Source organism: Centroberyx affinis, unplaced genomic scaffold, assembly GCF_046629955.1.
Source record: "Centroberyx affinis isolate AG114_WGS23_722 - 3 ecotype Tasmania unplaced genomic scaffold, CSIRO-AGI_Caff_v1 ptg000643l_1, whole genome shotgun sequence".
Taxonomy (NCBI): Eukaryota; Metazoa; Chordata; class Actinopteri; order Beryciformes; family Berycidae; genus Centroberyx; species Centroberyx affinis.
Genome location: NW_027279269.1, coordinates 1 through 24,458, shown reverse-complemented (window position 1 = coordinate 24,458; position 24,458 = coordinate 1). Strand labels below are relative to the sequence as shown.

Sequence of the window (24,458 nt, the reverse complement as noted above, 5' to 3'; positions counted from 1 at the left end):
AGTTGATCACATTTGTGCTCATTAAACTGTTCACAAATAGATGATAAATGTTTGCATATTGTTCTCTTACAGTCAGTGATTGTTTTGTCAATCTAAGTTGGCCAGCTTCTTCCATAAAAACGCTTTGTAACTTTTTCAAGTCTACAGAGTGTTTCTGTGTTAGTGCATGCAGGTGTATCTGTGTGTGTGTGTGTGTGTGTGTGTGTGTGTGTGTGTGTGTGTCGGGAAGTCAGGAAAAGACTAAAGACAGCTACTGTACCAGCCTGATCAGCCAGCCATCAGATCACAGTGCTGACTGATATCAGGCCTATTAGAGCAGAGCATGAATTATAGATGAACTACTGACTCTACAGAGGGCTCTTCTTTGCCCACATGTAGGGCTGCCAGTGCCTGTATGCGTGTGTGTGTGTGTGTGTGTGTGTGTGTGTGTGTGTGTGAATTTGTGCGTGTGTGTAAGTGATTCCGCTAGTCTGTACGCGTCAGTGTGTGAGTCGGCGCGCGTACCAGCCCAGGTGGATTCCCAGAGGTGCTCTTGTGTGTCTTTAAAGAGGCCTGTGTTACCTCGCGATCCCTCTGTTTGTTACCCGCCGGCGTCTCCAACACATCTGATAGCACAGACGTCCAATCCAATTCATCCTCCATCTGTGTTTGTTCTTATAATTTAGCGCTGGTGTCACCTCAATACATCAATATTGAAACTTCTGTAGCTATGACTAGCCAAATATCACTGCGGTAATTTATGCTAAATGAAAGGCAGAGAATTTGGCTTTAGCTTAATTCACCCGGCCCGGCTCTGTGCGCAGCTCAACTTAACTTCCAGAAGTGATCGTCTGCTGTCGCTGGAAAGTTTGATGTCATGAGCGGGAGAGTTTTGATGCGTGTCCTCTGTGGCTAGGGACAGGGCGAGTCCTGCTTGATGAATCTCCCTACCTCTTAAAATGGGATTTCAGTTTGAACCCACTTCTCTCTCATTTGACAGAGCCTATAATTGGACATGTCAGTGGCAATTTAACATGATCCATTTATTTACCAATCTATCCTCAGAGTCATCAATCACCTCGCTGATCCCAGCACCAACCGCACTGCCTCGTCTCCGTGGCAGACACGGCTCACAGTTTGAGCGTTTGTGTGTGTGTGTTTGAAAGTGTTTGTGTGTGTGTGCGTGTGTGTGTGTGTGTGTGTGTGTGTGTGTGTGTGTGTGTGTATGCGTGGGTGCCTGTGTACCGGTGTAGGTCTGTCTTTGACCCCCACAGTGCTGGCGGGCAGGGTGTGCTATTTGAGCAGGCGGTGATCATGGTTATTGGCTGACATTTGGAACAGTGCCAAGGCGAGCCGGTGTGAGTCTTGAATAAACACTGGGAAGGCTCCCTGCTCACTACTGACCTTTGCATGAACAGGGAGGGTCAGCGGGCCTAACACTATGTTATTGAGGAGATATTATTTGTATCACCTGTAATTGACTCTCGTGGGCGATGGCGACTGAGGTGATTTTTTTTTGTTCTTTGCATTACACAGTGTTTGACAGAAATAAAGTTTACATATGGTGTGTGTGTGTGTCCTCATCCTACAGGTGCGTCTAGAGTGGCCGACAGATCTAGCCATCAACCCCCTGGACAACTCCCTCTACATCCTGGACAACAACATTGTCCTGCAGGTAGAGACGCATTACTGAGACAACACAACGCATCTGAGTGATGCGTTGTGTAATCATATTTCCTGTTCAAGCTTTTGCTGCTTCATTGGCAGACATCGCTACTGCAGAGGAGGAAAGAGTTACGACATATTCGACTCAAATAGCAGCGCTGTCACTTCAGTTCAATTTTTACGTCAGAGGAAGAGCGCTCGTCCAGTGAATTGAAAGAGAGTAAAAGAGTAGTTCTTAGTTGTTTTTAAGAATGTGCTCATGTTCCAAAACGGGCTCCAACATTAATGGATTGCCTTTTTTGGTGAGTTCCTTGCAAAAATATGATGAGTCATTATCAGCCCAAGGGTTGGCAACGTTTTATACTCAACATCATACATCAACAAAGCTAATAATATCCGTTGTGGGAGGTCCTGTATGACTTTGAATGTCAATGGCTGATCTTACTGCACTCATAATTTTTACAGTATGTCCAAAAATAATTACTGCAACTAGAGCAGCTAGAGAGCTTTCCACCTCTATGACACACTATCATAGCTAATTAATAATACTGTATTTCCTGCATCTTCCCACCCACTCAGGTATCGGAGAGTCTCCAGGTGCGTATTGTGGCGGGGCGTCCCATCCACTGCCAGGTTCCAGGTATTGACCACCACCTGGTGAGCCGGGCTGCGGTGCGTGCCACGCTGGAGGCTGCCAAGGCCATCGCCCTGTCTCACCTGGGCACGCTGTTCATCGCTGAGACTGATGAGAGACGTATCAACCGCATCCAACAGGTCACTCCATCTCTCTTTCGCCCAGAAAATAACACTCAAACACAGTTGCTTTCAGCTTTTGTTACTAACGTGTCTCAGTATAGCTTCATAAAACAAGGGAAACATTCAGTAACAAGATGCATCATCCCTCAAAATAAGACCGGAGGTAGAGCAGTTTTCACCTTTAATTATAGCGTCCCCATTAGGCCAATACGCGTAATTTGTTAGGATAGCTGGATTTGTGTTGCAAGTCCCATGTAACCAGACTGATGTCACTCTGTGCCAAGATCATTGCATCATTCCTCCAAGTTTTGACAAACTCGGACCAGTGGTGCCTGAGAAGTTTGAGTAAAAAAAAAAAAGACTTTTAATTATAGCGCCCCCATTAGGCCAGTGTAACTTTTCAAAAACTGGAACGCAGTGAGGAGATGCATCATCCTACAAATTTTTGGAAAAAAATCAGACTAGTGGTGTCTGAGGTATCACCTGAGATTTTTTTGTTTTGGATTGATGGACAGACACATCCGTTTTCTTCTTTTTAAACAAGTATCATTAATTTAAATATTCAGCTCAGGTTGTTATGCTGTGTTCTGGAACAGAGCGCTGTGGGCTGGCTGCTGTTGTACATTACCTTCTCTTCCATATAGCAGTGTATGACGTGTGGGTTTTTGAACACACCGCAGGTGTCGACCAACGGGGAGATCTCTGTCATCTCCGGAGCCCCCACTGACTGTGACTGTAAGATAGACCCCAACTGTGACTGCTTCTCTGGTGGGTGATCAGATATAACATTCACACACACACACACACACACACACACACACTTATATTATTTACGTGTGTGCAGGGTTATATGTGAGAATTAGATTATATCTAATATGATTACAGTATTTACAAAAAGGGTAATTGTGTTATTTTACTGAAAAAATCATATTAGAAACCTGGCTTAGATTGGCTTAGTTAGAAGTATGTTTAAAGGGAAAAGATAGATTTTGTGATTACGAAAACAAGCATCCATTTTACAAGCCTTGAAATAACAGTCAGTGTTCCTGGATATAGTCGAGTGGTTAAACGCTGCCTCTGGAGTCACGTGTGTCCCTGCTGGCCGACGATTGCATAATCACAACTTTCTCTCTCCTGTCTCTCCCTTGCTGTCTCTTCCATCTCTACTTTCCATCTGTCTAAATAAAAATAAATTGGACTTGGACCGCCCACTCTCCTTATAAACAAGAAAATATGATAATGCTAGTGTATATGAGTCCATAACAGAAAAGTATATGAAAGGAAGTGTGGTCATACAGAACAATTTGGTGTGTGTGTGCATGTATGCATAATGTGTGCCTAAGCTTGTGTGTGTGTGTGTGTGTGTGTGTGTGTGTGTGTGTGTGTGTGTGTGTGTGTGTGTGTGTGTGTGTGTGTGTGTGTGTGTGTGTGTGTGTGGATTTGTGTTCATAGGGATGCTGCTTCCTCATAAAAATCTCCAGCTAAATTTCAGTAGGAGCAGGATGCTGAAGAGAAACCATTCAAGTCCATTCAAATTTCAGCTGGCGAATGAAAAAGCTCTCCTCTAACCCTTTAAGGTTTTAGCTGGTTAGTGCGGATCATGGAAGGACACCTGAGACGTAATAGAGGGAAACAGAAAAGGACCAAACAAATAAGCAGATGTTCCTTTGACAGTTAGGCCATGCTTTCATTGTAAACCTCGGAGGATGCGATTTTATCACTTAATTCTACTCATAAAATCAGCCTCTTTTCTGCTCAAAATGGAGGGAAGTGTCTCTCCCATGCCACAAGCCAATGGGCTATAACCATCCCTATTTCTTGGGTTGTACTTTGCATATTTTCCATCATGTCATGCTGTTAACAGATGATTACTCTCTTCAGAGGCTTTCCGCTTCCATCCCTTCACCGTAAACACTCACACAGTCTCTTTGAACATACACACACACGCGCGCGCACACACACACACAAATACAAACAGTCATGAACACACACAAACATGCACACACACATAATGCGCATGCTGTCAAGAGATAAACTGCCACCCTGCTGTCTACATAGACCCATCAGAGGCCCCAGGACCACTGCTGACAGCATCGAAAGGGCCTCACCCAGCTATTTTCCTGCTGTGCTACCAAACACATCTGAATGCATTCAGTCACCCACTACCACCATCTGATAAGGCTGAGGTCACTATCAAGGTGGTCATATCCACTCCATAGGGGAGCTATGGTATCCCAACAAGTCCCAGTCCTGAGCTAAACTGATAAACGCTTAAGCGGCACCATGGGATCGTCGTATTTTGCAAAGCTTGTGTGTACTGGTTGTGACTTTTGTGTTTGTGTCTGTTTTGGGATTTTTTTTTTTTTTTGGAAAGAAAATATGCATGTGTTTGTGTGTGTATAACAGAGGGTGTGTGCGCGTTTAGTTTTTGTGGAGACAGAATTTGTCCTCATTGGTCAAATGTTATGCCGTTACCTCGTCAGGTGATGGAGGCTACGCCCGCGACGCTCGTCTGAAAGCCCCCTCCTCTCTGGCCGTGGCCCCCAACGGAACGCTGTACATCGCCGATCTGGGCAACATCCGCATCAGAGCCGTCAGCCCCAACCAGCCTCAGCCCAGCCCAGCCGGACTGGTGGAGATCAGCTCTCCTCTGGACCAGGAGCTGTACCTCTTCAGCCAGGTACACATGGACAATCTGCCTGAGATCTACCTGTAGAATATGTTGTCGATAGAGTGTGTGTGTTCACATGTTGTAAAGTATTCTGTGTGTCCAAAGGTTTGGACACACATGATTGAATGTACTACAATATGTTTTTCATTATCTTAAAGCCATTTTGATCTCAAGGCTTATGCTTAAATGCTAGACAAATATAATAATTGGAGTTGATGCCCATGTATGAATTTCTTTCCAAAGCCTTTGTCTTTCCATCAAGGCAAAGGGCGGCTACTTTAAGGAACCTAAAATATATGATAGTTTTGATTTGTTTAATTAACACTTTTTTGGTCACTGCATAATTCCATTTGTGTTATTTTGTAGTTGTATTATTCTAAAATGTGGAAAATAGTAAAAATAAAGAAAATGTGTGTGTCCAAACTTAGTAGTGTATACACACTGAGGATAAGTTGTATATATGCATCTTCGTATCGTAACTTCCCCAGTATACATGAACTGAATACTGAACAGTAAATAGTGTTTTGTGTGCTGACTGACCCCTGTCTCTCTCTTCCTCTCCATGACAGAATGGCTCCCACTTGTTTACTAAGCACCTGATCACTGGCCACTACCTGTATAACTTCTCCTATGCCACGGACGGCCAGCTGTCTGGGCTGATGGGCCGGGATGGCAAGGGCCTCCAAGTGAGGAGGGATGCCCACGGACTGCCGCTCTGGCTGGCGTTACCTGGCGGACAGGTGTACTGGCTGTCACTTAGCAACAGTGGAACACTGAGAAAAGTGTCAGCCCAAGGCCATGACATTGCCCACATCACTTACCATGGCAACACTGGTCTCCTAGCAACCAAGAGTGATGAGAACAGTTGGACCACTGTTTATGAGTAAGTTTACAGTTTTCGTTTTCCCTGTTAATTGTTGTTTTTCTTTCTTGGTTTTCCTTGTTTCTGTCATTCTGTCTTGCTTGCTTGCTTGCTTGACTCTGTATGCATGTGTGTGGGTGTGCGTGCACGTGCGCACGTGTGTTGAAGTGGGATAGAGCTTATGTTAGCAGTGGGTAATGTGAATTATATGAGTGCCATCTGGTGGTAGGTTGTATGTCAGCGTCGCTGTAACAAGGTGGAGAGAATTCCTTTAGCATTTAGTCATTACTCCACTGACTGACTGATTAGCTGAAGGATATCGCTGCAACGTTTTGATCATACGCACGTGTAGTATCACACGTACACACACACACACACACACACAGACACACACACACACATCTGTCTGGATTATTCAGCGCTGCCAGCCCAGTCTCTGTCTCAAATTCCACAGCTGGATAATTACACATATAAATCACATGTGACACTTCCTCTGTGCCACTGTGTGTGAGAGAGGAAAAGACAGAGTGATAGTGTGTGTCTCTGTGTGTGTTAGTGCATGCATGAGTGGTGTGTGTGTGTGTGTGTGTGTGTGTGTGTGTGTGTGTGTGTACGTGCGCACCCAGGGTTATGGGCATGTGTGTTTGTTTGTCCACATACACGTATTTATGAGTGGCACCTACATACCTTTGTGTGTTTGTGCTTGTACATCATTGTCCGGGTCTATTCTCCTAGGTACAACAGCGAAGGCCATGTGACCAACATCACCCTCCCCACGGGCGAGGTGAGCGGTTTCCATGGCAACCTGGAGCGCTGGTCTCGGGTGGAGGTGGAGGCATCCAACCGTGAGAACTTTGTCACCAGCACCAACCTGTCTGCGAGTGACACCATCTACACATTCAGACAAGGTGCGCCATGGTGGCACAGAGGGTGCAGGCTGGACCCACTGGGCACATCTCTTACTCTTCATAGGGCCGTGCGTCAGTAGATGAACCGCATGCAGACAGTTTACACAGATTCTGAAACATATGGGGGCACGGGTCTAATGTCCCCATATATTCACTGATTGACGAGCAGGAAAGATGTAACGGCTCCGCCATGCATCTGCTGTCATCTAGTTTACCACAAACATGCCTCTGCTCTGCCTCCAGGCTGGTTATGACTCATCTGGGGGGTCCTAACCCAGAGACAATATACACAGATGTATAGGGAGGGCAGATTGTAAGGTTACAATGATGTTTAAACATTTATGACTGGCAAGCTGCAATAATGTTGCTGTTATTCCGGTCAGGTCAGATGCACAGACTGGTGTTTTTCTTCTTCTCCTTCTTCATAGGCTATACTAGAAATATGTCCGAGAGGCACGGCTTGTCTGTGAAAAAGGATTGATTCATTTCTATTAATAATTCACATATGGACCTGATCTGACCTCTGAAATAAACAAGCTAATGGGCAGTAAAACTAATATTTTTTTATTTATGAAAAGGGATTTATGTAAGACAGATTCAACCGACTTCTGAAATGTCTAAGCAATGGAAACCAAAAATGGAAAAGAGGCCAGAGATGAGAAGAGGAGAAAATGAGAGTGGAGTGGAGAAGCTGCTCATGGGAGCAGTTTTTTCTCATGTCGTCCCTTTAATTGCTTTCTAGCAGTTGTCACAATGACAGGACTGCAGGGAGAGGAAAAACTGTTCAAACACGCACACAGACACACACACACACTGGCACACTGGCACACACACACGTACGTCGTTATGACAGAGCTGTCGAGAAAGAGTTCAAACATGCACCTATCCAAGAATGACCACCACCCACAAATCCATGGTGTCTTTTCCCTGCTTCAGGAGCAACACTAACCGCATGCACAGAATGAGCTTTTATAAGCCTCGATTGGTGGAGAGAATGGGAGCAACTATCCAGTTAAGACATATTGACCATGATAAGAATATGATTAAAACGTTGTTGTTGTTTTTTTGTTATATACTTTTATTATTTTTATTATTTTTGTTATGAGAAAGGATAGAGACATGAGACAAAATGATATTGACATGTATACATTCTCTTTAACACCTTAGTCAAACAAGAAGCTGCACCTGCTTGGCTGCTGCTGCCAGGGATGTCAACCTAGTACATAGTAGAAATGAAAGAACAGTTTCTGGGAAACTTTTGCAAATGTGTGAAAAGCTCAGACGCACGTGCGCTGTCAGGAAATAGAGAAGAAAGTGGCCAGCGCTCTCTCTCTCTCTGTCTGTCTGTCTGTCTGTCTGTCTGTCTGTCTGTCTGTCCGTCTCTCTTTCTCTCCCTCTCTCTTTTTTATTTCTGTATAGTTTACATTTTCCTAAAGATAAAATAACACATACAATATGCATATGTTGCACAACATGAGAGAGAGTGAAAAAGACAAAAAAAAGACAAAAAAATGAATTACCACTGAGAGATTGGAGCAATCAGTTCAACCAATACACACAAACAAAGAGCTAGAGAGAGTAATTATTGTGTTCATGCGCAGATTACTGAAAGACTCATCTGAGATGTCATGCTGTTGTTATTCAATGTTCCTTGTTGAGAGGCAGTGACTGATGTTTTTCACACTTCTTTGATTTGTTATTGCATTTTTGCATCCTTGTGTGCATGTGTGCGTGTGCTGCATATGATACATGACCAACGCCCAGACCACGCTCAGAGTTCGTACCGAGTGAGCGCAGACGGGTCGTTCCTTGTGTCGCTGGCGAGTGGGATGGAGCTGTCACTCAGCACGGAGCCCCTCCTCCCTGGAGGTGTCGGGGGAGGAGTCAGCCCCACGGCCAGCCGCTGTAACATCAGCCTGCCGGGAGACCACGCCCCCAGCCTGATAGAGTGGAGGCAGAGGAAGGAGCAAGCCAAGACCAACTACAGCACTTATGAACGCAGGCTCAGGGTAATACGCTAAAACACCTAACCCTCATACTCATAATATACAAATGAAATTATTCCTAGTATGCCTGAGCTAACTGACCTGTAAGAATAAATCACCTCAAAACACAAGTTAGAAGTAGGCTGAGCATATTAACCAAGGTAATAGTTATACAGTCTGACCTTTACTTTATACACTCTTCTATAAACAACACAGAAATGGCAGTGCAGTGCAGTGTATCCAAATCCATGCACTTGGATCTTACATTTGTTTTGACCCATATAGAGCATAAATCTGTATACCAGTGGGAACAGTGCAGCTGAGAGTTGCATAAACAAGCTAGATGTTTTGGAGTGATTAATGGGCAGACGTCATTTGGGGTTAGCTGATAGGCCAAATGACTCGGAACCTTTCAGCTGTACTTTCCCTGCATCATTTGTGAACTATCACACCCCTTCCCTTTCTCCCTGGTACAGAACGTACGCCACACAAACAGAATATTTCATGAGAGAACTCATTTAAAGTATACTAATTAATTAGAAATCCCCAGCACTAGGTTCCTCATTTGTTCACAAAGCAATTTATTGTTAATATGAAGAAGACCTGGTTTGCGCTGAATGTCACAAGTCATTAATCTACACTGATAAAATGTGTGGTCTGAGACAGGTTGCTTTATTTCTATGAATATCTATGTCTGCAGCCTTATTTATAATCCATCTATGATGATTGATAAAGCACTAAAGTTGAAAAGTTGCCTTTGTTGTCTTTTATTTTCTTCTCTCCACATCCTCTCTCTAGCTGACATGGGCTTGCTGCTGTTTTTTTTTTCTCGTCAGGCGCATAACAGGAATCTGCTATCTATAGACTTTGACCAGAGCACCAGGGTGGGGAAGATCTATGATGACCACCGAAAGTTCACCCTCCATATTCAGTATGACTTGCTGGGCCGTCCCGTGGTCTGGTCCCCCAGCAGCAAGTACACTGAGGTCAACATCAGCTACTCCAGTGGAGGACTGCTGTCAGCCATCCACCGTGGAGAGTGGTCCGAGAGGCTGGAGTACGAGAACGACAAGGTGGTGTCCAGAGCCTGGGTCAACGGCAAGATCTGGAGCTACACATATGTGGACAGGGTAAAACCTGTTTCTATGTACAGGAAATTGATGCTGAGCGGTGATGTGATGGATGGTCTCTGTGGTCGCATCACGATGAGATTTGGTTAATAGTTTCACTCATTTTTCTTTGTGTCTCTTTGCTACCAGCAGCAGCGCTCAACCACACACCTTCCTTTGTGTGCTTCAAGGTTACTGTAGTTCTCTAAAGTTAAAACTAATGCTAAAAGTAGCCACGAAAAGTATCTCAGTAAACCAAAATAAAAATAACAAAATTAAGTGTGTGACGAAGCTGAAAGTTAACAGAAATTATAATTTCCTTGTCCAAAATTAATTGAATAAAATATTCAGCCTGAAATATTTTTAGTGACAGTTTTTTTTTTGGTCCAGGACAAAATGAGAGGGTAAATGAGATTATACTAGAGAACCATCTAGAAATTAATAAGACCCACATGTATTATTAATGCGTTGATATTACACCTCAGATATTATAACACTCCAATAGAAAAGTATTTTTGTATAACCTTTTTAATTTTGGACATGACAAATAGCTACTCCAGACACATTGTGTTTGGCCCTTACTAATAACACTGAAACTAAATGAAATAAAACCTAACAAACCATTTCTAAATAAACATAAATCAATCTAATCTTGTCTGAAAAATAATTAAAAGAAAATTGAAATTGAAAACCAAATTGTTGCTGTCGGGTGAAAACCTTGTAACTCCAATTCTGGTGATTTTCATGTTTTTACTTCATTTGAATAAACAGTCCTGTATCAGAAGAGACAATTCTAAAAACCCTTGGGTTTATGAAACCCTTTTGAAACCCATTGAATAAACTCACAAATGCATTCATCCAGCTAAAATCAAGGTTGTTCTCTCTTTGGAAATAACAATAATTTTTTGGAAATACCAACAACAGTGAAAATAGAAAATATAATATACCAAAATGGAAATGCAAACTCCAGCAAACCACAAAGCTATTCCAACTCTGGTATGCATGTGTCTGTGTTCTTGCAGTCCATCATGCTGCTCCTGCATAGCCAGCGGCGCTATGTGTTTGAGTACGACCAGACAGACCGCCTGGTTGCTGTGACAATGCCCAGCATGGTGAGACACACCCTGCAGTCACTGCTGTCCATAGGCTACTACAGGAACATATACATGCCCCCAGACAGCCAGGCCTCCTTCCTGCAGGACTACAGCCTTGATGGGCGGCTGCTGAGGACTCAGTACTTGGGGACAGGACGCAGTATTATCTACAGGTACGGAGGAAGGCGCTGATCAGAGAAATATGACTGGAGCAATTGTTGCTTTTATTGTTGCAATGAAATCAGGTGACATGACCAAACTTGGAGGGATGACGCATTTCAGCCCTGTAGTCTGGTGTTTAAAAACATTACACTGATTGGCCTAATGAAGGCGCTATAATTAAAGGTCAAAATTTCAAACACTGAAAGGCCTTCCTATACCATAAGTCCAACTGACACGAAACCTGCTACACACATCCAGCTATCTTTACAATAATTACACTGATTAGACTAATGAGGCCACTACAATTAAAGGTCAAAATTTGTATCATCATACTATCTCAGACACCAGTGGTCCGATTTTGACAAAACTTGGAGGGATAATGCATTTTGGCACTGTGTTCTGGTGTTCAAAACATTTACACTTAGTGGCCTGATGGGGACGCTACAATAAATGGTCATATTTTCTGATTTTGAAAGGCCATAGCTGCTACACCAGCCGGTCTGATTTTGATGAAACGTTGAGGGATGATGCAACTTGTTTCTGATTGCGTCATTTGTGGGGGACGACATGTTTACTTGTTTACTCAAACTGTACTGAAAAATGCGTGTTGAGTAAGTGTTAAAGCAATACCGTTTGTTAAAATATAACAGCTTAGTGATTTTTTTATATTGTTTATAAAGGATGACTGCAAACATAACCAATAATTATTAAAATCAGCTGTGATAACGTTCTGTTTTTCAAGGTATACACCAGCAGCGCGGCTCTCGGAGGTGGTGTACGACTCCACTCTCGTGACCTTCACCTACGACGACGCCTCCGGCACTGTCAAGACCATTCACCTCACCCACAACGGCTTCATTAGCTCTATACGATACAGACAGACAGGTATATATATCTACGCACATGCACACTCACAGAACATACACACTAAAGGACCAAAAGCCACTATAAAATATTTACAATATGCAATGAGTCATTTTTAAATGCATTTTTTAAAAGGGACTACCACAAGCAAAAGAAATATAACTTTAAGCATTTTTACTGTGACAAGAACGCGCAATCATGCAGCTGGTTGAGCCAAGAGCCAGATTTCTTGAGTGGTATCAAACTCGCTAGTCTGGTTTTGAGTCAGCAGTGCCGTTATTTGATCAGGGACTGACACACAATTAGAAGTGTGAGTAGAACTGAGTATCTAAGGGTGGAAGAGACTGTGGTCTACCACAGATGTAAATATGAGACCACCTCCTGGGCTTCCAGCGCTGCTATCTCTCCCCCACCTCCGCAACCAAGCTGCATGATCAAAGTAAACAACTGAATGTTTGAATATAAGCCAGTGTGTAGTGTGTGTGTGTATGTGTATATACGTTATGTTTGTTGTGTGCGTAAATACTAGTCTAGGTTCATGTTTGCATATGTGCATATCTGTGTGTGCCAGTGAACCAGTGAATCTTACCCGGGGCCACCAATCACAAACTAATTAATCTGACAATCGTTTCACTTCTGATATGGAAAATTAGTTAGAAGCACAATGCACCTCATAAATTGCTAAGCTACTGGGTATTAGCCAGTAATGGTATGACCATCAGGGGGCCCGTTTAGATGTAGCAGCAGATAAAGTGGGATACTGCCATTGTTAACACAGTTCATCAATTCCCTCAAGTTCCCGAGTCTTTCCAGAGTCCTTCAGAGTGCTCTGATCTCTGCTATTGGTTCCCTTCACTTGGCTCTGCGATTGGCTCACCATGGTCAGGTGGCACTAATCTCCTTGGCCCAGCCGTGTGTGTGTGTGTGTGTGTGTGTGTCCGTGCATGTGCGCGTGTGTTTATCACTTTGCCCTCCCTGTGAATGGACTCTCACCTTCCTTTAACTGATCTCATTTCAGCAGAACAAACGGAGCCTCACAGAGGAGAGATAGTGGTAATTGTCCCTTGAGAGGAAAGAAGCAAGAGTATAGGGACAAAAATGAGAGACAGGGATAGAGAGGTAGGCGAGGGAGAGGAACAGGAAAAGTAAGGAAAGATGACAGCCTGGGAAAGTGACAGCTAGAGAAGCGAGACGAGCAGACTGCGAGTTCCCCAGGGCTGCAGAAAAGCCTCCACCTCACTCTCAGTGCTTGTGCCATGTTCCCATTAGCACAGGTTTAGAATCAACATTCCACAGAAAATAAAAAGAAAATATGCAATGCTGATCCAGCTCTTTACAGTCTCCAAAGCCAGACAGTTAGTCATTTTAACTGCAATCAGAGTCATCTCAAATAGCATCATAATGGTGTTTCATTAGCAGCCCTTTTTTCCAAATGGAGGATGAGCTGTAGCAGCTAGCAGCAGAGGTGATGAATGGTGTTGTTAAAGTTGATGTTCTGACATTAAGGAGCACATTGGCCCATCATGGCTATTGTCTTTAGATTTCATTATCTCTCCATATTAAAGGTCACCACTGGAAATGCCATAGAGGTGTGAGGATAGTTAAGATTGAATGGATTGCTCTGTGTGTGTCTGTGTTAATGATGTTGAATTAGTCCTTGATTTGAATTAATTAGGTAAGCATGGTATGGCTGGCATAATGACCAATTGTGAAGAGCGTGTGTGTGTGTGTGTGTGTGTGTGTGTGTGTGTGTGTGTGTGTGCGCCTGCCTGTGCATATGTGTGTAGTTTGTGCATGTGTGAACGTGCGTATTTGTATTTACCTCTTTGTCCAAGCTTATGTGCACAGTTCTATGTTTGTGAAGCTTGTATGTGTGTTTGTGAACGCTCAAACCTGAATCTCTATGGATTTCTTACACAAATCCTCTGTGATTCCTCTGTGTAGGTCCTCTGACAAGTCGGCAGATCTTCCGCTTCAGTGAGGAGGGCTTGGTCAATGCCAGGTTTGACTACAGCTACAACAACTTCAGAGTGACTAGCATGCAGGCAGTCATCAATGAGACCCCTCTGCCCATAGATCTGTACCGCTATGTTGACGTGTCGGGACGGGTCGAGCAGTTTGGCAAGTTCAGCGTCATCTTCTACGACCTCAACCAGGTAGGCAGACTACACCTGTGGAATTACCTGTGGAAGCACTTACAATATCATACCATGAGGGCATAAATTGTTATAACTCTAGTAGTCAAGCCTCTAATCTTTGCTTCTTTGCTGCTGTGTTCAAACAAGTAAATCTTTCATGCTGCATGAAGCTCTTCAGCCTGGTGATGGCCTTTTAGGTGCATGCATTTCTTGTTTAGGTGCATGTCTAATCCATCTTGTCTGCGGTTGTCTAGGTGATCACCACCCATCTGATGAAGCACACCAAGGTATTTAACTCCTACGGCCAGGTGGTGGAGGTTCAATATGAGATCCTCAAGTCCATCGCCTACTGGATGACCATCCAGTATGACTCTGCTGGACGCACCACCACCTGTGACATCAGGGTGGGCGTGGACAGCAACGTGACCCGCTACTCCTACGAGTACGACGCAGACAGCCAGCTGCAAAGTGCCTCAGTTAATGAGCGACCTCAGTGGCGTTATAGTTATGACCTCAACGGGAACATCAACCTGCTCAGCCATGGAACCAGTGCTAGGTTAGTAATGTGTCATCATTATGTCATGGCAAGTGTATTTCATGTGTTATCATGTGAATGCCTGTTTTCCCAGCAAAGGTGATTTGATCCTTCTTGTCTGGTTTGATTGCAGACTGACTCCGCTGCGTTACGACCAGAGAGACCGCATCACTCGCCTCGGCGAATTACAGTACAGCGTGGATGACGATGGCTTCCTCCGCCAACGAGCAAACGACCTGTTTGACTACAACTCCAACGGCCTGCTGACCCGCGTCTTCAATCGGGTGTCCGAGCGCACCGTCTGGTACCGCTACGACGGGTTGGGTCGGCGTGTGGCCACCAGGACCAGCCAGGGCCAGCAGCTGCAGTTCTTCTATGCTGATCTGTCGCAGCCCACCAGGGTCAGCCACCTATACAACCACAGCAGCAATCTGATCACGTCCCTGTACTACGACCTGCAGGGCCATCTCATCGCCATGGAGTTGAGCAGCGGGGAGGAGTACTATGTAGCCTGTGACAGCGTAGGGACCCCGAGGGCAGTGTTCTCCAGCAGGGGGCGCCTGGTCAAAGAGATCCTCTACACGCCCTATGGAGAGGTCTACCAGGACACCAACCCCGACTTCCAGCTGGTCATCGGTTTCCATGGAGGCTTGTACGACCCTCTCACCCGACTGGTCCATTTGGGCAGGCGGGACTATGACACGCTAGCGGGCCGATGGACCTCGCCCAATCACGAGCTGTGGGGGGAGCTCAGTAAGGAGCCGAGGCCGTTTAACTTGTACGCCTTCAAGAATAACTGTCCTGTCGGGAGAGTGGAGGAGGTGACCCAGTTTACTACAGGTGAGCTGACACGCACACACACACACACACACACACACACACACACACACACACACTCCTACTCACTCTCATACTTACACCTACACTCAATCAATCACTGACTGACTCACACAAACTGCCACATTACAACTCTCACACTGATGCAGGCAGGTCTCTCGCTCTCAGGCACTCACTCCCACACACATACGCCTACATGGAAAAACATCTGCCACACAGAACAAGTGAAAGGGGCACACAGTTAACCACAGGTGAGCCTCTGTTTGGCAGAGAGAGAAGGTGCGACAGACAGACAGAACATGCTGGACAGAAAAGACAGCCGTGTCTCTGATCATCCTGTTTTTAACACAGGCTGTTGTGTTTTGTTCCCTCTTTTTAACACAGGCTGTTGTGTTTTGTTCCCTCTGTCTGTCAGGAACATACTGTTTCCCCAAGAGGCAAAATAGAAACTGAAGCAAGGAAGCGAGAGAGAGGGAGACGGAATAGTAGGAGGATGAATAGAGGATGTTGGTAGGGGCGTTTGTCCCTCCGGTTAATGGAACATTCATTTGGACTGTCACGTTTTCCTGCAGGCAGATTGTTTATTACAAAAGGAATCTGTTTGTCAGGGCAACACCAGCCAAGCCATCTCTGCCATGTATTATTTACATAAATTGTGTGATTTCCCGTAGAAAGAGTTGTTTCCTTGGCCTTATGACCTTTTGCTCTCTTCACAGTATAGCACATCGTTAACTCCACATTATATTCACATTTTAAGTTTCTTCTTCTCTTTGTTAACTTTCGATCCTTCTGTGTGTGTGTGTGTGTGTGTGTGTGTGTGTGTGTGTGTGTGTGTGTGTGTGTGTGTGTGTGTGTGTGTGTGTGTGTGTATACATCCCTGCTTGCCTATGTACCTCTGGACCTGCGTGGGCGGTGTGTGTCCAGACATTGGTAGCTGGCTGCAGTTGTTTGGCTTCCAGCTTCACAACGTTGTCCCAGGCTTCCCTAAGCCCGAGGTGCGCAGCATGGAGCAGGCTTACGAACTGATGAAAACCCAGACCAAGACCCAGGACTGGGACTCCAGCAAGGTGGGCTGTCTGTCAGCACCCAGTACACCACCACACACACAGTAATTCTTCTCACCCACTGACCTTAAGGGTAGACTCAGAGATGAGCCTTTGACTTTACATGATCGAACTTCATAATGAGCAGTGCTTTCTACCTTCTCAGTGATAAAAATCTAACGGAATACTGTATGAATTTTCCATCAGCTTAGCTTAGTTTTCGTCTCATGTTCTTCCCTCAGGTGGTCTTGGGGATCCAGTGCGAGCTACAGAGACAGCTGAGGAGTTTCATCTCTCTGGAGAGGTTGCCTTTGGTCTCGGAGCCTGTAGGCTCCACATGCCACCGGCCGTCTCGTCCTCCTCCCTTTGGCTCCCGACCCTCCCTCCTTGGCCCCAGCATCCGATTCGCCGTCTCCCACGGACGCGTCAGCGCTGAGGTCATCGGCGTGGCCAGCGAGGACAGTCGCCGTGTGGCGGCCATTTTGAACGGCGCCGTCCACCTGAGCGGGCTAAGCTTCACCGTGCACGGCTGCGACACCCATCACTTCCTCCAGTCCCGGCCGATCGAGGAAGACCTCGCGCTGGGGCTCGGAGTCGGGGGGCGCGTCCTAGAGAGCGGGGTCAACGTGAGCGTGTCTCAGATGAGCGCCACGGTGAACGGCAGGACTCGACGATTCGCTGACATCACCCTCCAACAGGGGGCGCTGTGTCTGTGCGTGCGCTACGGCGGGAGCGAGGAGGAGGAGAGGGCGAGGGTGAGAGAGGAGGCGCGGAGGAGAGCGGTGGAGGGGGCCTGGGAGAAGGAGAGGAAGAGGGTGGAGGAAGGGGACGGAGGAAGCAGGGTGTGGAGCGAGGCGGAGAAGCAGCAGCTGCTGTCTGGAAGACGGGTTCAGGGTTACGACGGCTACTACTCCCTGCCCATAGAGCAGCAGCCGGAGCTGTCCGACTGCCCCTCCAACATCCACTTCATGACACTGAGCGAGGTGGGGGGCAGGTAACAGAGACACACATGCAGCCCCCCACCCCCACCAAAGACTGCCTGTTTCTACTCTACTCTGATTTGTTCTACTGTTTCTATACTGTATCAAAAAAAGAAGACGACGACAAAGAAGAACAAGAACAAGAAGAGAGATTGGGGGAAAAAAAATATTTCCAAATGCCTTTAATTGTGACAAAATGATGGTATTTTATTATTATCGTCCAGTTTCTCCAATTTCTAACAGTGGCACAAGCAGTGTGGTTTGGCTGTGGCTTTGCTTTTTGTATCCAGACTCGCCTGGGACTGATTGACTGACCGACCGACCGACCGACTGACTTACTGACCGACTGTCGTTGCTCTCTCGACACTGTTCATCATATTGGACTTTCTGTTCAACTTCAGTGAACTGTAGAAATGAAGACAGTAGGATTGCCAGTGAATAATCCTTGTCCTGATGTGAGCTCAGATCAAGAGCTCTCTGGTTGCCATTTGAGTTAATACATGGTTTACCTCGGATATACTATCGTTTACATATTGTGTAAGAGAGGCCTTGTCGACTCTGACACTCCCCTTTAGAGAAGGAAACCTGTTTTCTGCCTCTGGTGTGCTCCAACAGTAGTTTGTATGAGTGTGTATACTAAGATCAAGAATGTACATAGCCAGTGCTTTCACACTGAAAAAAGTGCTCAACTGGAAATTCTGTTGTTCATAAGTAAGTGTCAGTATTGTTAATCAATAGAAAAACAATTACATTTTTGCAAAGAATTATACATGGCTATAGTAAATATTCTCGCTGAAAAATCTGACTTTATTGGGTTACAGTGCTGATTAAAGTTATTATGTGTGAATTACTGGATTGCTCCCTGGGATTTCATAGGCATCGTTGCTTATTATTTCTCTCTCTGTCTCTAGTGCTCTCTCTTGCTATCTCTCTCTCTATCTCTCGCTCTTTTTCTCTCTCTCCGTCTGCGCCTTCCTCTCTCTCCTACACACACACATTTGTGTTGCGCTCTTTGTTCTTGTTTCTGGGAGTTTGTAACTTTCAAATCTGTGCTGTCATTATCACCCATCATTATGGCTCAAGCTGAGATATGCATGAGAAACCTGCGTCTGTCAGAAGAGAGGAGAAAAAAAAAAAAAACAGGAAGGGAAAAAGAAATGTGACAGCTGAGGCTCAGCGAGTGGGTGGTGAGTGCAGAAGGGGCAGGACCTGGAGTTGGCTGTGCCGTTCTCTACAGCTTGTCTCCTCTCATTAGGAAATGCCAATCAGACTACATGTGAACCACTTCCAAGCCTGTCCCCGGAAAAAGTTGAAAAAGAAAGTAAAGAAGTTTGGGTTTTTTTTAATTTAGCTACCACTAATCTAGCTCCCCGTCCGTCTGCCTTTCCCCCACCAGCCACCCTCCCTCCGTCACTCCACCATCTGCCCGTCATTAATTGTTTGTGTTTCTCTCCTGGGCTGTGGATGACAGAGCCGTACTATGCATATGTTCTGACTGTGAGCAGGTGATATACGTTCCTGACTAGCACTTTGCTGATCGTCTGCGATGCACCTTCCCTTCGAAACCATATGCTCCGCTAGATGTTGTCCAAGCTCATCTCCGTGGTGAAAAGATGGAGGGTCTGGTTGCTAGGAGACAGCTGCACTGAAGAACGGTCTGTGCTGAATGGATGCTCCCTCTCTCTCTCTTTCTCTCTCTCTAAATTCTCTTTCTCTGTCTCTCTCTCTATCTCGCCATTTGTGTGTGGAGCAGTAATGTCAATCAGATGAATGACAGATTTTTTCCCCCTCTCTGGCAGTCAGCATTCTCTCCATGGAAATCAGTATTTTAATATGTCAAATTGAATTTTTGTTCCACACTATATGTCAGATAGAGACTGGTGTGTATGGCTGTGTATGCGTGACCTCATTTAAAGAGTTTATTTCAACCAATATCATTTATTTTCTTTGCCATTCACATCGCTGAATTGTATTAAGAAACCAGAGCACAATATTTGTTGTCAACTTATGTATGCAGTAATGGATATTAATGTTTCAGCAGTTGAATATTTTACATCTGAACAACACAGCCTCAAAAGTTATGGGGTATTTTCCTTTGCCGCATACGGCCAAAAAAAACAAAAAAAAAAACAGAATTAGTCTGTTCTGAATCAGTGCTAGAACATAAATGACTAATTATCTGTACAGAATTTAACAAACAGAAGCTGATTAATTGGAATTTTTCTGCCAAGTAAAAAAAAAAAATTACAAGAATCAGAAATTTACTTTAAGCACACACAGCATGCAATGGACAGTATTTTTCTCATCACTCACACTTCACAGTATTTTTATTTTTACCTAGACTACAGGCCTAAAAGACACATCAGTGTCAAAGTACCAAATTTGAGGGCAGATTGAGTACTTTCCAACCTAAAGCTCGTCCCTAACCAAGAGCTTGCCGCACCTCTTTCTTCCTGTTTTTCTGTCCCTGAGCAGCAGGCGGTTGCTGCTGCTGGAGGTAAGGGTTTGGGCTGCTGTGTGTGGGTGACAGGCTATTACAGGGTGTCTGTGCCTCTGTGTGTGTTTGTGCCCGTCTCTGAGCAGTGACAGGGTAGAGCAGAGGCATAGCAATTCCTTGGTCAGGCTTCTGGAAGGCTGCTATCAAGTTCTTGATTTTCCGGAAATATCGCTTCTGCACACCAGGAACGGTCTGAAAAAGAGAAGCAGAGGAGATTTCAGCCCCTCCATCTCCATCTCCACATCAAACCCCGCAGGGAAATGAAGAGGACAGGACAGGCGCTCTCTCTGGGGTGGCCCGGCCTGAAATGAGCTCTCACAGATTCTCCTTATAAAGACATCAGATACACCAAAGTACAGAGAGGAACACATGCCATATCACACCATCTTTGGCTGAATTTTGATTGAAACATTTTCAGTGGTTTTGCAGATGCTTTCAGGACTATTTTTAGGAAAACACGTCATAAATTGAGGATGTATCTAAGAACTTCAGCATGCTGGATCACTGTGTTGTACCCTTAAAATATGTTAAAAATGTTAAAAATAAAAATGGACCAGGTGTATACAATTTCCCATTTGGCAGGCGCTTTTATCCAAAGCGACAAGGTATAATTGTATAAAGTAGGTGGTTTCCAGTCCACATCGCATGCCATTGCCTCTCCCACAGTACTCATATATCTACATTATCTGCTCTTGCCAGTTTGGAAACTGTCAGGAATACTGGAGTGCATTGTGCAGTGGGATGGGCTGGGAAGACAGCACCATGTCAGTCAAGTCAACAAGACTGTCATTTATATATACAGTATACAGTATCATGTAATTTGGTCCAAGCTAGTATTGAAGATACAGTAAAAGAAAATCAGTTCAATTAAATGCAGTTCAATAGACCTGATTTATCCCCAAGGGGCAATTAGATATGAGCAGTTAACATATATCTATTCATAGAGCATGACAATTCAAAAGAAATATGCCATTATGTAGACATCTATAATTGCTGTAACAACAGTCAGACATAGAGGGGAAACTTACTCTTAGAAATTTTTAAGAAATTATACCTAACAATGGGCCTTTAGTTCATTAAACTGTTCACAAATCAGTTTGCTAGATCTCCATTTTAGTTGATCACATGACAAATTAGGAAAATTCAGCTTAAAGTCCTGAATTACAGTTACATCCCTATGGGCTTTTAGCACATTCTGTTTGTCTACAACAAGCATTTATTTCAGGATTTATGTGGCATCTCAAACACTTAAACTGCTCCATTATCTCAAGGTGGAACATCAAATCTCAGATTTATTTGTGATTGAATAACATTGAAATAATACAAAGATAATTTTCCAAAAAAAAGTGTAAAAAAAGTATTTACTTCTGTGGTTTCAATAAAAAATAGAATATGTTGTTTAGAATTAATCTTCAGGTTGCAACAAAGGTTTTTCTTTGCAAAATGACTTCCATTGTGTCTTCCTTGCTAAGATGGCCTGCTTCCAACACTCAACACAATTTGTACGTGTCTGATATGGCGTCCGTTTGGCCTTACTGAAATTAATACTTTTTCAAGGATCTTTGCATTATTTCTATTTAATTCCTTTACAATACTTCAAATTATAATATCTTCCATAAAGCACTCAGAGGATTTCTGAAGTTATAATTTAATATATTTAAAATATAGAGCGTTGTACCCTTGAAAATATTACAATTTTGTCAACTAAGGACTTAGATTATCTGCTGTCCTTTAAAAAGTAGAATAATTTGTTTTCATTTTGTGATATCAATCATTGTAAGAGTAGATGTCGCGTTTTTTCAAAGGGTGAAAATCTTGTTTTGGAATGAAACTCTTCAAATGCATTTTTAAATCAGTCAATCAAATGGAGAGAGCACTTTCCATAGCAATGCACTTTGGCTGTCTCCTTCTTCCCGAGCCCATAGTCTGGCCATAAGTGTTACCTCTGTTTCCCCGAATATTTCATTAAAGTGACTGATATTGCACATGAATAATGTAAGCTGTTATTGAGCTTGTAGTGAAATTCATGTAATTCGGGTCTTTCTCCCTTCTGTTCTGTTGATGCTGTCAGTAAAAATGAGCTGGGGTGAAATGTAGTTACAACAGCATCGAGCTTAGTTGTCAGACAGAGACATAGTCGTCTGATGTCTCTATACATCCACATCTCTGGGTGTTTGCCAACTCTCAGTGCTCAATTACATATCCCATCAGAAATGCTGTCAACTGCAATTCTATGTTTCCCATCTCTGGTGTATATATTAATGCTGATGCTGTGGCGTAGGCTACTCATCTTAAATTTGCGGTGGAACTATCTCTGAGTGTGTTATTACTAACGGAAAGTAATGCATCCATCTCTCGCTGCTGTCAATCCTCAAAAAACTTATGTTTGCCTCAAATTCCTCGCTTGCTGAATTAGTTCTGCGCTGAAACACCCTCCGTATCTGATACATGCAGCGCGTGTGAAAGCCAAAGCGGATGGACGAGAGGCGAGGCGACATAAAAAGAAGGCTAAGTCAAACTACAAAATGTCTCACCTCTGCCGCCCATGAGCCTCCGTCGTCCAGGTGGAGTCTGTAGGTGTAGACGTATCCGTTGCACCTGCACAGACACAGACACACACACACACACACACACACACACACATACATACATACAGAGAGAGACAGAGACAGACACCGTTGACCCTGTCAGTAAACACTGCTGAAATAGGGTGCTTGACCCCACTATCATCATCACTGCTCCTCCGAGACTCTGTTCATTTCACACTCAACACACCGCGGCAAGAATAGAATGGAAAATATTGTTTTCTCTTAATGATCAGTTGGTTTGTTTATGCCTGGGTGTCTACACAATGTTTATCTATATCTAAGAAAACAAGTGTAGATCAATAATGGGTAGAATAATAGAAAATATGATTGCATGTGTGTGTGTGTGTGTGTGTGTGTGTGTGTGTGTGTGTGTTGGGGGGGGGGCTGATCAATCGCAGTAATGGCCTGATCAAATTGGCCTAACTGAGTGTGTGTGTGTGTGTGTGTGTGTGTATACTCACAGCACACACAGGCAGTAGACGCCAGCCATGCTGTCGCTGTTGCGGACCAGGTAGCAGCCGTCCCGGCCGTCCTGGGCCAGCCGCCGCTCCCCCTCCGCCTTGCCGATGGGTCCGTGGTACACAGACAGGTTCTCCATCACAGCTATCCAGAGGCTAAACTCCACTCCAGCCCTCTCTGCTTTGTTCTGCTCCCCGCTGCCAACTCCCTCTCTGTCTCCTTCAACTTTGTTACTGCAGGCGAGTCTTTGGTCTTTGCAGTATGCGCTCCAGACTGTGGGAACACAGGTGAGGCAGCTGTCCAGTGTCTCACTTGATATTGGTGCCAGCTATTTCAAATTTCTGTCAGGGAGCCGAACGCTGGCGAGCGAGCTTTCTGATTTTCCACTCCCTTAACCTGAGTGATAGCAGCTCTCTTCAACCTCTAACCTTTATGGCTTAGTGCTTAGTCGTCCTCTCTCTCTCTCTCTCTCTCTCTCTCTCTCTCTCTCTCGCACGCACGCACGCACACACACGCGTAGGCCTACATACAGTGCCAGTTTGTACATCTCTCAGGAAATGATTGTATTTTTCAACAGGAAACAACATCAAAGATTCTAACTGAAAATTTCCGCAATAGAAAGCACAAGAGCGGGATAACAAAAAAAAGGCAGTATCACTTTTTGCAGAGGAAAAATAACATTCTGCGCGTATGTCGTAACTTGCACTTGTTTCCAGCTTAATCATCTTGAGGTCACACTTTGCTTTCTTCTTAATAACTGAACTCTGCTCTGACGCCCTCTTGTTTCACCATATTTTCCACTGATTAACCATAGATAGGCCTAGTGATCAATGGTTTATTGATCTAAATCAGAAAATATGTTACAATACTTCCTATTTCTCGACTGTCTTGGCTTATGATAAAATTAAGGGCAATTTATATTTATCCAGACTTCTTTAATAATTGATGAATTTTGAAATGTTATGTTAAAAATAAATATTTGTTAGAGTAAACAATTTAATCCTCCTATTATGTTGCAATTAACTAAAGTCTTTTATGTTTGGGGTCAAATTGATCCCAGCAATTTAAACCTACATTTTTTTGTAATTGAAAGTAATAAGTTTAGGTCTCAGCTGCTTTGCTTTGTGTCTCTCCGCTGACCAACTTAATAGCCCTGTAAATAAAATATGAATCCCCTCACCCTCCCCTTAACTATGAAAAATATGCAAATCAACATAAAGTCTCATTGTTTTACCTAAAATGGAAAACATTATGTTTTTGGTGTTTGAAAGGCTTTATATTGCTTTTAAGTAGCCTACCTGTTTGTGTTTATTATTGTTATTATTT

General features: G+C 44.2%; 2 protein-coding genes across 2 annotated transcripts in view; one reads left to right on the top strand and one right to left on the bottom strand.

The window, feature by feature from the left end:
• The window catches only part of LOC139643695 (teneurin-1-like), a 45,636-nt gene extending 27,994 nt beyond the window's left edge, over positions 1-17,642 (top strand). Inside the window, exons 8-22 of the mRNA XM_071518918.1 lie at positions 1,571-1,654; positions 2,224-2,418; positions 3,081-3,168; positions 4,884-5,080; positions 5,641-5,954; positions 6,669-6,841; positions 8,606-8,850; positions 9,663-9,956; positions 10,958-11,202; positions 11,934-12,076; positions 14,000-14,211; positions 14,448-14,749; positions 14,862-15,568; positions 16,490-16,632; positions 16,851-17,642. Of these exons, the coding sequence (XP_071375019.1) occupies positions 1,571-1,654; positions 2,224-2,418; positions 3,081-3,168; positions 4,884-5,080; positions 5,641-5,954; positions 6,669-6,841; positions 8,606-8,850; positions 9,663-9,956; positions 10,958-11,202; positions 11,934-12,076; positions 14,000-14,211; positions 14,448-14,749; positions 14,862-15,568; positions 16,490-16,632; positions 16,851-17,606 (4,098 nt within the window). The 3' untranslated portion in view covers positions 17,607-17,642. The remainder of the gene's footprint in view (positions 1-1,570; positions 1,655-2,223; positions 2,419-3,080; positions 3,169-4,883; positions 5,081-5,640; positions 5,955-6,668; positions 6,842-8,605; positions 8,851-9,662; positions 9,957-10,957; positions 11,203-11,933; positions 12,077-13,999; positions 14,212-14,447; positions 14,750-14,861; positions 15,569-16,489; positions 16,633-16,850) is intronic.
• A 1,864-nt stretch (positions 17,643-19,506) lies between these two features.
• On the bottom strand, positions 19,507-23,565 carry sh2d1ab (SH2 domain containing 1A duplicate b). The gene is made up of 3 exons (XM_071518919.1): positions 23,135-23,565; positions 22,620-22,683; positions 19,507-20,277 (listed from the first exon to the last, which is right to left on the bottom strand). The coding sequence occupies exons 1-3, from the start codon at positions 23,269-23,271 to the stop codon at positions 20,011-20,013; spliced, it is 468 nt and encodes a 155-aa protein (XP_071375020.1). The 5' UTR covers positions 23,272-23,565; the 3' UTR covers positions 19,507-20,010.
• Between the last annotated feature and the right edge of the window lie 893 nt (positions 23,566-24,458).